Raw genomic sequence first — 12,222 nt, 5'->3', positions numbered from 1 at the left:
GCAGTCGATGGCTGGCTTGCCACCGCCAAAGAAGAAAATGCCACGTTTGCCACAGAAAGAGATACCCTTTTCAGAGCAACCATGTAGAATAAGAAACCATGCAAGTGTGTTGCCAAATCAACAGATACTATCACAGATACTATTACTGGCTGCATTACTCTTACTACCATCAGTAGCCGAGCGAGCATCCTGTACTTGCAAATTCTGGAGATTGTGTTGGTGAATGGCCTAGCGACATTATGAGGAGATCCCGCTGGGGTTTCTGACAATCCTTTACTTCCATATCGAAATGTCATTTCTAGGTGGAACAATTCTATCAACTTCAATGGTCTGCTGTCAGTTAACCACCCTCCTGTCTTCAGCAGCGAGAGAAATCTCCTAAACTCGTTTTCCCCTGCTTCGTCTAAATACCACGAATCTCCCAAAAGTTCTGCCAGCGAAACGTCTATAAGCCTTGTACGAATCTCTGCACTATACTCTATGCCAACTTCCAATTTCCGTTCTATACGTCTTATGTGCCATGCAGCTCGTGAAGTTGATGTTTGATTCCTGGATTCTATGTGTTCTTCGTCAGGCGATACCTCGTTCCTGGCTTTCAACAATACAATATCAGTATCACGGGACCTTGACAGTTTCCATGGAAGCACGGCAATGTCGCCACCAATGGTCCCAATCTTGGCTGGCCGATCTACTATTGATACCCGTTCTGGCCAAATCTTAAAGAATTGCCATGACATTATTCCTAATAGCTTCCGATGCACTGTGGTCGCTGATGGTGTTAAACAAGCGTGAACATAATGCTTGTAAGCTACACCCATCGATACTGGAGAGAGTGAATTTTTTGTATTTTCAATCACGAAAAGAAATGTAAAAATGAGATCTCTTTTAAACTTTGGCACGTGCGACAAGGCCAGCATTCTCATAAGCAGCACGGGTAGCCTCGGCAGTGCTGGTTGGGTGAGATGTTCCTTTGGAGAAGTCGGTAATTTCGCTCCATTTGCTCTTGATGTCCTCGGGGCTTAATGGTGCATCGTGTTTAAAGCCCACTCCTTTGGTTCTCTCCCAACGTGTCTCTTGAACGGCACCGACACCAACTTCGAATAGGCGGCCAGTTACGGTTGAAGAGTCGTGGCACTAAAGTGGTTGGAAGAGTTCAGTAAATCACTTCTCACGGGGGCGCGTAACTCCTTACTTACGAGTTTGACGATTGCTGGTGCTACGAATGCGGGATCAAGGACCTTGACGACATCTTCTGGCATGACTGTTGCAGTCAATCGAGTTCCAGCTGTGTTTGAAATATGCGTTGTTAAAGAGTTGCAAAGACTCATTGCAAAGGCATGAAAGTTCAGAAGAAAGGGAATGAAAGCGCACCTGATGGCGCAATGCAGTTGGCCAAAATGTTGTTCTTGGCGCCCTCAAAGGCACAAGTGTTGGCGAGTGCGATAACGGCTAAAATGTTGGTGAGGGAAATCAGATCTCAATTTATGCCGAGGCGAGTCGAAAATAGCTTACCAGCTTTGGCAGCGGAATAGTTGGTCTGCCCAAAGTTTCCGTAGATACCCACGGTGGAGCAAGTTGTGATGATTCTCTGAATGTGTGAGGTGTTTTTAAAGGGTTGCAACTATTGGAGTCAACACATGTAAACAACATACGCCATAGTTCTGGTTCTTCATGTATTCCCATGCAGCACGAATCACTAATTGGTTGGTAAAAGTGTCAGGGGTGATTGCGGAAAACACGCCGTTCAAATAGGGGATTGCGAAAACAGCAACCTTGCGCTTCATACCTTTGTATGATCCATGTAAATGGACATTGAAAATCAATTGCCAGTCTTCGTCTGACATGCGTTGGAAAGACTTGTCTCTCAAAATTCCTGGAAACGTTTTTGTTGTTTGAGTTACTGGGGTTACAAATCAACATCAGATATTCGAGCAACACACCGGCATTGTTAACGACAACGTGTACGGTTCCGAACGCCTTCACAGCTACATTGTGACATGAAATCGTATTAGATCTTATTGCAATATTGCGGGTGACCTTTCAATGTGCAACTTACCGGTGGCTACGATCTTCTCTCCTTCGACGACTGAATCGTAGTTGGCGACAGCTGTTCCACCAGCAGCACGGATTTCGTCTACAACTGTATCTGCGGCGTTCTTTGATGCACCTTGACCAAAAGCAGAACCACCTGCAAGATTATTATAAAGAATTGTAAAGTTATTATATGAGCCACAACCAAAAAGTACTCCATCCCTTACCTAGATCATTAACGACCACTTTGGCCCCCAACTTGCCGAACAAAAGAGCGTAAGCACGTCCCAATCCAGCTCCAGCGCCTAAAAGTTGACAGCATTTGAGAAGGGGCTAAGAAATAAACCGAGGTGCAAAGCATTTCGCATTTTTGTAAGGGCATACCAGTAACAATAACAACACGACCATCAAATTCCATGTTGGGCAGTTTGGGATTGGCTGGAGAGTTACGGGCCTTTTCTAAACGTTGCTAATAAACACGAAGTCGATGAGAATCACCCATATAAACCCCTTGAACACGATCGTTTTCCAAACACTCACAGCAAGAGAAGCACCACCACCAACATTAAGTTCTCCGGGATATTCATTCTTTCTCGAGAAGCTGGTAATTTCGTTCCATCGAGCATTTACGACTTGTGGAGTGAAGTTCTCGTCCAATTTGAATTGAACACCTTCACTACGCTCGCGTCTCAACTTGGCCATCCAACCGGCACCGACTTCGAATAAGGAGCCTGATTCTGTGCACGAGTCGTGAGTGAGCCATGCGACGAGAGGAGTAACCTTTGCGGGGTCTAGGGCCTTCAAGACTTGCTCAGGTGCAACTGATGCAAGGAGACGGGTTCCAGCCAGAGGTGCAATCGTGTTTGTATTTATGTTGTGCTTGGCACCCTATAAGGTTGATGAAAACGGTTAAAATTTCATGGCTTCTTGCGAGCATGTTTACAACGGGATTTTTGCACCTCAAGTTTGAGGGAAAGAGTGAAGCCATGTACGGCCAGCTTGCAAGAAGCGTAGTTCTACAGTAATACCAGTGTCAGAAAACATCAAACTTGTATGCCTTTCTGTGGTAACGATGAACTCACTGCTTGTCCAAAGTTTCCGTAGATTCCTAGAATTAAATTTGAGAAATCAGTATTGGCACCAGAAGAAGCACAATACATGGACGCTTACCTGCAGCACTGGTAGTGTTGATCACACGTCCGTACTTTTGTTTTTGGAAGTGGGGCCCTATGTATCAAACCAGAATAAATCAGCAACTCTTCTTCGTGCACCAGACAATAGAGTGCCAGATCTAGCGGAATGACGTACATGCAGCTTTGGTGATCTTATACGTTCCCCAAACGTGTACACGGTAGATCAAAAACCAATCTTCATCAGTCATTCTACCGATAGATTTATCACGCAAAATACCGGCATTGTTGCTATTCCAGCCAGTATATCGTTAGTCCAATTATCCAATAATTATATCAACATCTACACTCACATAACGATATGAACGGTACCAAAAGCCTTGATAGCAGTCTCGACGATCTTGTCACCGTCTTCGACCGAATCATAGTTTGCTACAGCTGTTCCGCCAGCAGCACGAATTTCTTCAACAACGAGGTCTGCTGAACGTTTGCCAGAGCCAGATCCAGTTGTTCCACCACCCAAATCATTCACGACCACTTTAGCCCCACGAGATGCGAAGAATAAGGCATGGCTCTGTAGGGAACGTGGATTTTGGGTGAGAGTTTGCACATTGTGGTTGAAAAGAGTATGCGGCGTGTTATGACGAAAATCGAGTTCTCGTTGTGTTTCTCGGTTGGAAATTGAAGACTGGCAAGGGAGCACACAAGATTGATGATAACAGATCTCTCATGCCATGCTCAGCTTGCATCAAGTACTTTGGTGCTTCCTCACATCAAACCAAATGGCCGACAAGCAACTGTTGAGATGATGATGATGCCAGCAACAACAATCAAGAAAGTATCAATTACCTTTCCGAGACCATTTCCTATAGATAAACATTGGAAGTCAGTCTTTCTGCGGGCTATACCTCGACAAACCTAGCAAAAGTTCAACAAAAACAACATCGACAAAGAAACTGACATTACCTGCACCACTGACAATTACAACTTTTCCATCAAACCGTAAAGCCATTGTTGTAAGTATTTCGCTTGAACTGATTATTCAAGTTGCAGCGACCGATATGAGAAACGAACAAGTTCGGAACTTTGAGAAACGAAAGCTGGGATTGAAAATTTCGGGATTGCAGTTTTTGCAGAACTGTCAAGACAAACGCAGTGAGCATTATTACATACGAGGTTTGCCCTTACAAAGGCTCAAGAAAGGCTGCATTTAGGCTCTTAGTCTCGTTTCCGTGCCATTATTGGGGTAAGCATCTCGAAAGCAAACGCATGATGACCTCTTGGAAACTTTACCATCGCAAAAGTGGCTATGGAGCTAGAATCCTTGGATCAGACTAAGATTGACGGTTCTACACCACCTCCAAGTTACACTGAAGACGGAAGGCTGAAACCGTAAGTCTTTCTCTATATTTTGGCACAGAGTTATTTTTTCAAACTACTCGTTGGCGACTGTGGGGACGGTTGAAGAAGCCCAAGACGGTTCATCCAGTTCTTTTTGTGGGTATTAGGATGAGACTGGCAAGTTCAAAAGCTCTTACAGGGGCTTTGGATCAACCTCGTTTCCATTTGCGTCAAAAATGTCAAACTAATCAACCACCTACTGCATTCTCTCACAGTCTCATCAGAGTCAACGAAGATCCATTCAATTTGAAGTCAAATCTAGGATATTGTGAACGAAGGAGGATACTTAACCAGCAGAGGATTTCTCAAGGTCTACAATGACGAGTCTTATATATGATTTAGACGACTGATTTATTCATTGGCCTGGATTTGGCATACAATGGATTTTCTGGTATACTTGATAGTAGTATGAACCTGTTTTGCATTGTTTCGAATTCAGCCTCACCTTCAATTGCTAACTTACGTTTCATCCCTAAACAGATCGTTGGAATCATTACCGCTTTTCTTACTCCACCAGCACTGGAATGATCTGGCTATCTCGTAAGAAGATATATTGGTGTTATAGCAGCACTTAAGTTGACGATTCTCATATCCATGTTCACGCATTTGAGAGTATCTGAAAATCCCTTCAATTTATACGACTGGGCCGTAGGCGTGAACCGTAAGTGCCTTTTCTATTTTGTTGGGTTTCAGAAAGATCGTATTGGATGCTTCATACTTCACTTACTTCACTTCGTTTCATATCACTAACGCTCGAGTTTTCACAGTAATAGTCGAGCAAACAGCGGAAAAATCGTTGGGAAGGCAGACTTACGACGTTTTACGGGATTTTTGGAGGTGTGGTGCTGCTGGCTGCGCTATCCTCGTGTAGCAGATCGTCACCTCTTGTCTGCAATATAACTGCCGCAATCTTGGCAGTTACGACACTCGTGACAATCCTATCAGTACTCTACGACTTTATCAAGTGGGGTGGTAGACTAGCACCTGATCCCAATAATGAGGAATACTAGTTGAAAGAAAGTAACATTGGGTTGTAAATGGGCTGTGAAACTAATGTATTGTGTCTGTCAAGAAATAGAATGGAGCCAATTGCACGAACAGAAGTAGATTTCGTTTGCTTGGGAGTTGAAATGATTGCAGTATTATGCCATGATGACAGAAAAAACGGAACGGCAGGCTCGAAAGCAGGACAGAACCAAGTTTTACCGTTAGCTACAACAACTGTGTTTTAGGAGAACCGGACGCAGGTCGAGCGTATTGAAGACAATGACGCGTCAGAACGTTCGTAGATCCTGTCCTTTCTATTAAGGATCTAACACCTTTTCGTGTTGAAGGTATGGAGTGGTACACGCTGAAAAAACTTGCCTGCAGCTCATACGTCACTTTTTGCAAGAACCAAAGGCAAGCTGCTAAACCGGGTTTTCCATGTTATTTCGCTCGCTTCTTTCGCGAACATTTGCAGCTGCTAGCTTCAAAAAGGTATGTCTGCAGCGCAAGGCTTTCATCAATTCATTCCGGTTACATGCAATGCACAAAAACCACACACACAACATTCATTCAAATTTGACCCGGTCTTTCTTTCAAATCCACTAGATTCCTGACAGTGCAGTCACTATATTCAGACCAGTTGCAACCATGAAGACTCTAGGTACTTACCCTCTCAAATCTTCTGGTCATCATCGTCGGACATTTGAATTTTTTTGGAGCGAGCTGCTGAAATATCGAAATCTCAATCCCAACTCTCATTTCCATAGTTCAAGCCGACCCATCAAAGCCCATGTACAAGCATCAGGCCACCATGGCCACGCTTCCCGTACCTGACTTGAAGGCTACTTGTGAAAAGTACCTTCGTTCAGTACGTGCATTGGTATCTGATGCCCATTACGCACGCACAAAGGCGGCTGTAGATGAATTCTTGAAGCCTGGTGGAGAGGGTGAAGTCTTGCAAAAGAGGCTGCTCGAACACAACAAGAATACATTGACGGATTGGTCTCAGGTTGTCGTTGCTGGTGTCGATGGCAAGCCACATCCTGCTGCTGGAAAGGCCTACACTTCATGGTACATTTTGCATTACTGTGTGCTCTCCTTTGAGATCAGATCCGCTGATACTAGCTCTTTTGCATAGGTTGTTGGACGACTGGAACCGTGATGGATATATGGCATACCGAGACCCTGTTGTAGTCAACGTGTCCTACTTCTTTATGTTCAAGGACGTACCCAAGCTTGCAAACAACCCAGTCCGTCGAGCAGCTGAAATCGTCAAGGCTACTCTTGCCTTCAAGAAGTTGGTCATCAAGTACGCAAAATTCTCCAATACAAGCTTTCATGCTGAAACGTGTTTATGTTTATCTCGTACTCTTTACGTCTTTAGTGAAGCATTGGAAGTAGACATGGCTCGTGGATTGCCTCTATCCATGGATCAATTCCAATGGATGTTCAACACCTGTCGTATCCCAAAAATCCCATCTGATGTGACACGTGTCGCTGATATGAAGACCCACAACCACATCATTGTAACTCGTCACAACAAATTCTACACTGTATCAATGGTACACCCTGATGGTCGTGAACTCTCTACTGCTGAAATCGAAGAGTAAGCTAAAAACAAAATCACTCGACAGAGTGTACCACATCTTTTGCAGAAACAGCGAACTAACCCATATCTCAATCCTTCACAACAGACAAATCAAACGCATCTACCACGCAGCTGGGGACGCCAAAGCAATTCCAGTCGGTGTATTGACCACCCAAAACAGAGACGTATGGACCAAAGTCCGTAACGAAATGTTGGAATCACCACTCAACATAGCCAGTCTGGATCAAATCGAAACTGCCTCCTTCTTGATCGCTTTGGAAAGTGGTACCCCACAGACCTATAATGAAAGCAGTCGAGCTGCTTGGGTCGGTGATGGTAGAAACCGATGGTGGGATACTCCTTGTCAATACTTGATTTGGGATAATGGTCGTGCTGGTTTTGTTGGTGAACACTCTATGATGGATGGTACTCCTACCAATAAGCTCACTGAATGGGTACTTGAAAAGTAAGTTCAAGTTGTTGCGTGCAAAAAAGCGAAGCTACGAAGAGCGTACCATTGAATTCATCACTAACATCTCCCACTCACAGTCTGGCAAAGGGCAAGATTGACCACGGCTCATCCTCATCATCAGTCAGCCTCCCAAGTCCCCAACAACTCCAATGGCAAATCACTCCATCATTGGGCTTCCACGTCAAATCCGCTGAATGGGCATTCGACGACCTCGTCGGTCGTCACGAACTATCCACATTGGAATTCGGTGATTTCGGAAAAGATCAAATAAAAAAGATGGGATTGTCTCCTGATGCGTTTGTACAAATGGCTCTACAATTGGGATACTACAAGATGCATGGTGTTTGTAAACCAACTTACGAGAGTGCCCAAGTCCGAAAGTTTGCTTTTGGACGAACTGAAACTTGTCGCAGTGTCTCTGTTGAATCTGTTGCTTGGGTGAAGGCTATGCAGGATGCTTCAGTCTCTGTAAGTCTGTGTTTGTGTTCAAGACCGTATGAGTATTCTCCAGCGATCCCCACCTTTTTTTGGTTAAACCTAGATTGAGGCTAAAGCTGATCTTGGACGTAAAGCTGTTGGATCTCAAGTTGCATACATGAACGATGCAGTAGAGAACCGTGGTTGTGATCGTCACATGCTTGGTAAGGCCATGATGCTTCGTATCACAAGACTATTTTTGCTCTCGAGATTTGCTCTCAAGATGCCAACCCATCCATTTCATACACTAGGTCTCCGCTACCAAATAAAGGCCGGCGAGCCCAAACCCAGAATCTTTGCCGACCCCGTATACGACGAAACTCGCAGCTGGAACCTCTCGACCTCTCAAATCTCATCTGAACACTACACAGGATACGGATGGGGTGAAGTCGTGCCCAACGGCTACGGGATCCCATACTGTATTCGAGACAAGTCTTTACATGTTACCGTGACAGGTCTAAAGCCTCTTGAACCTACCAGGCTCACATACCATATAGGTGAAGCGTTACGTGAGATGAGGGCTGTGTTTGAGGCTGTCAAGCCTGTAGAGAACAAGAAGGAGCCTGTCAAGGCCAAGCTTTGAAAAAAAGAAGAGTCGGATATATTTTTAGTACTAGTTATTTGTTTGAGTTGCACCCTTCTTAAAGCAAGCTTCTTTTATAGACGATGTTTTTCTAGATGCAAGAACGTGTTGTGGTATATTTGTGTGCGTTGGTTGCAAAAGGTGTCATATGTTATTTACTATAGTTACTAATAGGTATTTAGGGAGGTATATACTAGTGAAATTACTTTTTCTTCGTTATTCATTATCAACGAGATCTGGAGGAGGAGCCAGTTTCCACCAGCTTCGGTACCTCCTAACCAGCCGCCGTCCATTAATCTGCAAACTGCCCTTGGGATGTCCACCATCCCATATCTTTCTTACAAGTTTTATAAAGATATCTGCATCTGCATTAGCAAACTGTGGGGTATATTTACTGGTTCCTCGATGAGGCGTTACAGGTGATCCAGTAGGTGGTCCAGTAGGTGATAGCAGATTGGTTAGCGCAGCGGGTAATGCTGAGAATCGTGCCTTTCCTTGTGTGAAGGAGCTTGGGTACGTTTGTTGCGGGTTGTTGAGGAGGATTGCGAGAGGGGATTCGTAGTCTTCTGGGTCGAGACTGAGGATTGCCACTAGAAACAAAGAAAAGATGACGTTTGCACATATATGATCATTGCAGCACAACAAGAAAAGATAAACATTTGTGATGAATGTCAGGATTGCAACACATTGATTTTCTATACATACCCTCATACCACTTGAGTATAGACACTGCACAAACGGGCAGCATGTCCCAGCCATGCAGAAAGATTAAATCCCAGATGCGCAATACTACACGAAACGGCAATAGCCCTTCGGTTGAGGGATCACTCTCACGATGCGGATTCAAGTTACAGCACCCGATGAAGAGCGTCACGACCCATTTCGTTGTGAAGATCTTGGAATCGATGCCGAGGGCACGGAGGCGGTCTCGAATGCGTGGACAATACTGAGATTCAAGGAGAGTTGGAGAGTTTTATTGGTTTGAGAGTTTGAGGTAAGAAGGAATGCGACCAGCACTTACGATATCAGTCAAAGCATCAATCAAGCGATCTGTTTCCATTAGGCCCGGGAAGCCAGGACTGTATAGGTGGTTGAGCCGGTAGTAGTTTTTAGGATTGTCAGAGAAGAGATGTACGAGAGCAATATAGGCCATCTAAATTTGGATTGAAAGTTTAGAGCTTGTAATAGAAAAATTGGAAAAGCGAAACCATCAAATCAAAGAGTCAACAAAAATAAAGCATCTTCTACAAAGGAATAATGCATTCATCACGACGCACGTACCTCTTCACTCATAACGAGTAACAACGTAGCTCCTATAAGACACATGCCCTGCACGTATCCAATATTCGGATATTTCTGAGACAACCCCTTCATCAACCTAAACAGCGTCTTCTGTCCCTTCTTGCTTCCTCCCATAAACGAATAATGGTTTGGGAACGTTCGTGGTATATCCAGCGAGATATGATAATCGTACTCCCAAGTCCGTGTCTGGAAGTCCTGATACTCGGCCAACAGCTCATGTTCGAGTCGGATCTGTTCGTCGACGGTAATATCGCTACTGTAGAGTCCCGATGACGACGTGATTAGCCAGTACCACACGGCGCCGCGCCATTCATGCGGGATTCCTTTTGAGCATCGACGGATGAGTTTCTCGGATGTTGGGAATGTGTATTTCATAAAGGGTGCATTTGTTTCGGATTTGACTGGTATGGCCATGGCTTTCCATTTCATGGAGCGAGACACGTCTTTAGACGATGGAGCACGTGAGCCTTCATCCACTGCTGTAGTCGACATTACAAAGCCGAATTGGTCGGTGCGAGCCAGGAGTTCGTCTCTAGATAAGGCCGGTTTGGTCGGTGAGTCAGCGTCTTCCAAAATGGGACTAGATGCTGGTGTTGATTGTGGTGTAGATAACGGCGACATATTACTATTATTAGTACTAGTTGGAGGTGATTTAATAGATACTGTTGATATACTCAACAGCGACCTTCTCCAAAAATTCAGTTTGGGTGTTGGCGGTGCATCCGAATTACTAGGGCTATTAGGACTATCTGGCGATTCAGGGCACAGTATTATTTCATCGATTTCAGTAGCTGCGATTAGGATATCTTCGTGTTTATAGTCTTGTATGGGTGTTTCAGTGCTTGGTCGTTGGGTTATCGTTATCCCCTCAAACTTGTTTGCCGTGCTTGCAGATGCGTCAATGGTATTATTTACAGTTTCGGCATTAGCTATATTTACAGATCCTGCCAGAGGAGGTTTATTGTCGGGGTTGCAATGTGCCAGATTAGCCTCTGCCAAAGGAGCTATTTCCGTGGTATCAGATACTACAGCATCGACGACCGGCAGTCTTTCAGGCGTGATGGGTGGCGTCAGCATTATAGGAGCCGGTAGACTCAATGACTCTTTACGTCGCTGGTGTGAAGTCGAGCTAGATCTAGACCTGCGATTCATCAGACTGTCTGGATGGAGCATCGATGGCGACACGGGAGGCGATGAGACAATATCGACTATAGATCCCTGCTTCTCCATTACTGTCTTCACTTTGACCAGGGCAGGGAGGGAAGCAGCTGAGCTACCCTTGCAGTCGTTGTTGCCCACCACACCCCAAGCTGATGTTGCACTAGACACCAGAGTAGACGATGACGAGCTAGACGAGCTAGCAGAGCTCAGTTCGGCGCTAGATGCTATATTATTAGAGTCTCCCTTTACAGGGTCATTGGCATTCCACAACACCGACAGAGATTGCAAGGATGTCTTTCTCCAAAGCTCACCAACATCCCTACTAAATGAATTTGACAGTGATCGCATGCGACCGGTGAATACCGTCTGGAGATCCTCATAGCTCTTATTCTCGGTGGTTGATTGTGACATTCCTCCTCCTCGTTGCTGGAGGTTGTGACCAAGCGATAGAAAGTTCCTGGAGCTCCCGCCTCTTTGGAGGGAAGAACGCTAACCGCGTAGCGACGTTAGCAACGGGAACTGTGCTTTCTATGGTTTTGATTATCTCCTCAATGGCGATTGGCGATTATGGGTTGGATGTGACTGTTGGCTGTGAGTGGCGTGGATCCAATCCAAGCTTTTGAAATTTCCTCTAGTTTGAATCATTATCATGGTATGGGTCCGAGATGAAACGGATCGATAAAGAACATTTATTTTTAGACGTACATCCTTATTATCGGTCATTAATCATCGACGTGCTTGCATTGACTCGTCACGTTATATCGCAGTGGTGAGGAACGTGTAAAAATGCATACCAGGCAACGCTTATTTATGCTTTTGAACATATATACGAAGCACTTGGAAGCCTACTTCTTCCTCGTTATCATCAGGTCCTTGTTTCTTTGGCCTTTGTCACTTGCACGAATTTGCATCTATCCACAGAGCCGCGCATAGTTGGGTGCATTTCAACACTGTGGTAATTTTCATATTGTGGCTGATTACTGGTCAGATCGTCAGGTAATGAACAACACGCAGACCCAAAAACGAACGTGTCAACAAATGGAACTTCAGACTCTCTATGCTGTTGAAATTTGTTGAGATCTAGATGTCT

The 12,222-nt window shown here is 44.8% G+C and overlaps 3 protein-coding genes across 3 annotated transcripts; 1 reads left to right on the top strand and 2 right to left on the bottom strand.

Annotated features, from left to right (window-relative positions):
* Positions 1-885: 885 nt before the first annotated feature.
* Positions 886-4,173, bottom strand: SmJEL517_g03506 (uncharacterized protein; the record flags this gene model as incomplete). The annotated part of the gene is made up of 18 exons (XM_031169434.1): positions 886-1,134; positions 1,197-1,285; positions 1,372-1,449; positions 1,513-1,588; positions 1,653-1,696; positions 1,787-1,873; positions 1,941-1,985; positions 2,057-2,188; positions 2,259-2,336; positions 2,416-2,500; positions 2,572-2,919; positions 2,991-3,047; positions 3,114-3,139; positions 3,202-3,258; positions 3,340-3,452; positions 3,515-3,735; positions 4,011-4,027; positions 4,128-4,173. 18 exons carry the CDS (start codon positions 4,171-4,173, stop codon positions 886-888), a joined length of 1,848 nt encoding a protein of 615 aa, XP_031024528.1.
* A 2,024-nt stretch (positions 4,174-6,197) lies between these two features.
* Positions 6,198-8,669, top strand: SmJEL517_g03505 (uncharacterized protein; the record flags this gene model as incomplete). Its single annotated transcript, XM_031169433.1, has 8 exons — positions 6,198-6,210; positions 6,317-6,620; positions 6,688-6,858; positions 6,934-7,155; positions 7,244-7,603; positions 7,687-8,077; positions 8,151-8,250; positions 8,338-8,669. 8 exons carry the CDS (start codon positions 6,198-6,200, stop codon positions 8,667-8,669), a joined length of 1,893 nt encoding a protein of 630 aa, XP_031024529.1.
* A 216-nt stretch (positions 8,670-8,885) lies between these two features.
* Positions 8,886-11,543, bottom strand: SmJEL517_g03504 (uncharacterized protein; the record flags this gene model as incomplete). The annotated part of the gene is made up of 4 exons (XM_031169432.1): positions 8,886-9,259; positions 9,375-9,615; positions 9,691-9,822; positions 9,951-11,543. The coding sequence occupies 4 exons, from the start codon at positions 11,541-11,543 to the stop codon at positions 8,886-8,888; spliced, it is 2,340 nt and encodes a 779-aa protein (XP_031024530.1).
* Positions 11,544-12,222: the final 679 nt, after the last annotated feature.

The sequence above is a fragment of the Synchytrium microbalum genome, assembly GCF_006535985.1.
Source record: "Synchytrium microbalum strain JEL517 chromosome Unknown SmJEL517_scf0019, whole genome shotgun sequence".
NCBI classification, from domain to species: Eukaryota; Fungi; Chytridiomycota; class Chytridiomycetes; order Synchytriales; family Synchytriaceae; genus Synchytrium; species Synchytrium microbalum.
This window is presented reverse-complemented; position numbering and strand designations above follow the sequence as displayed.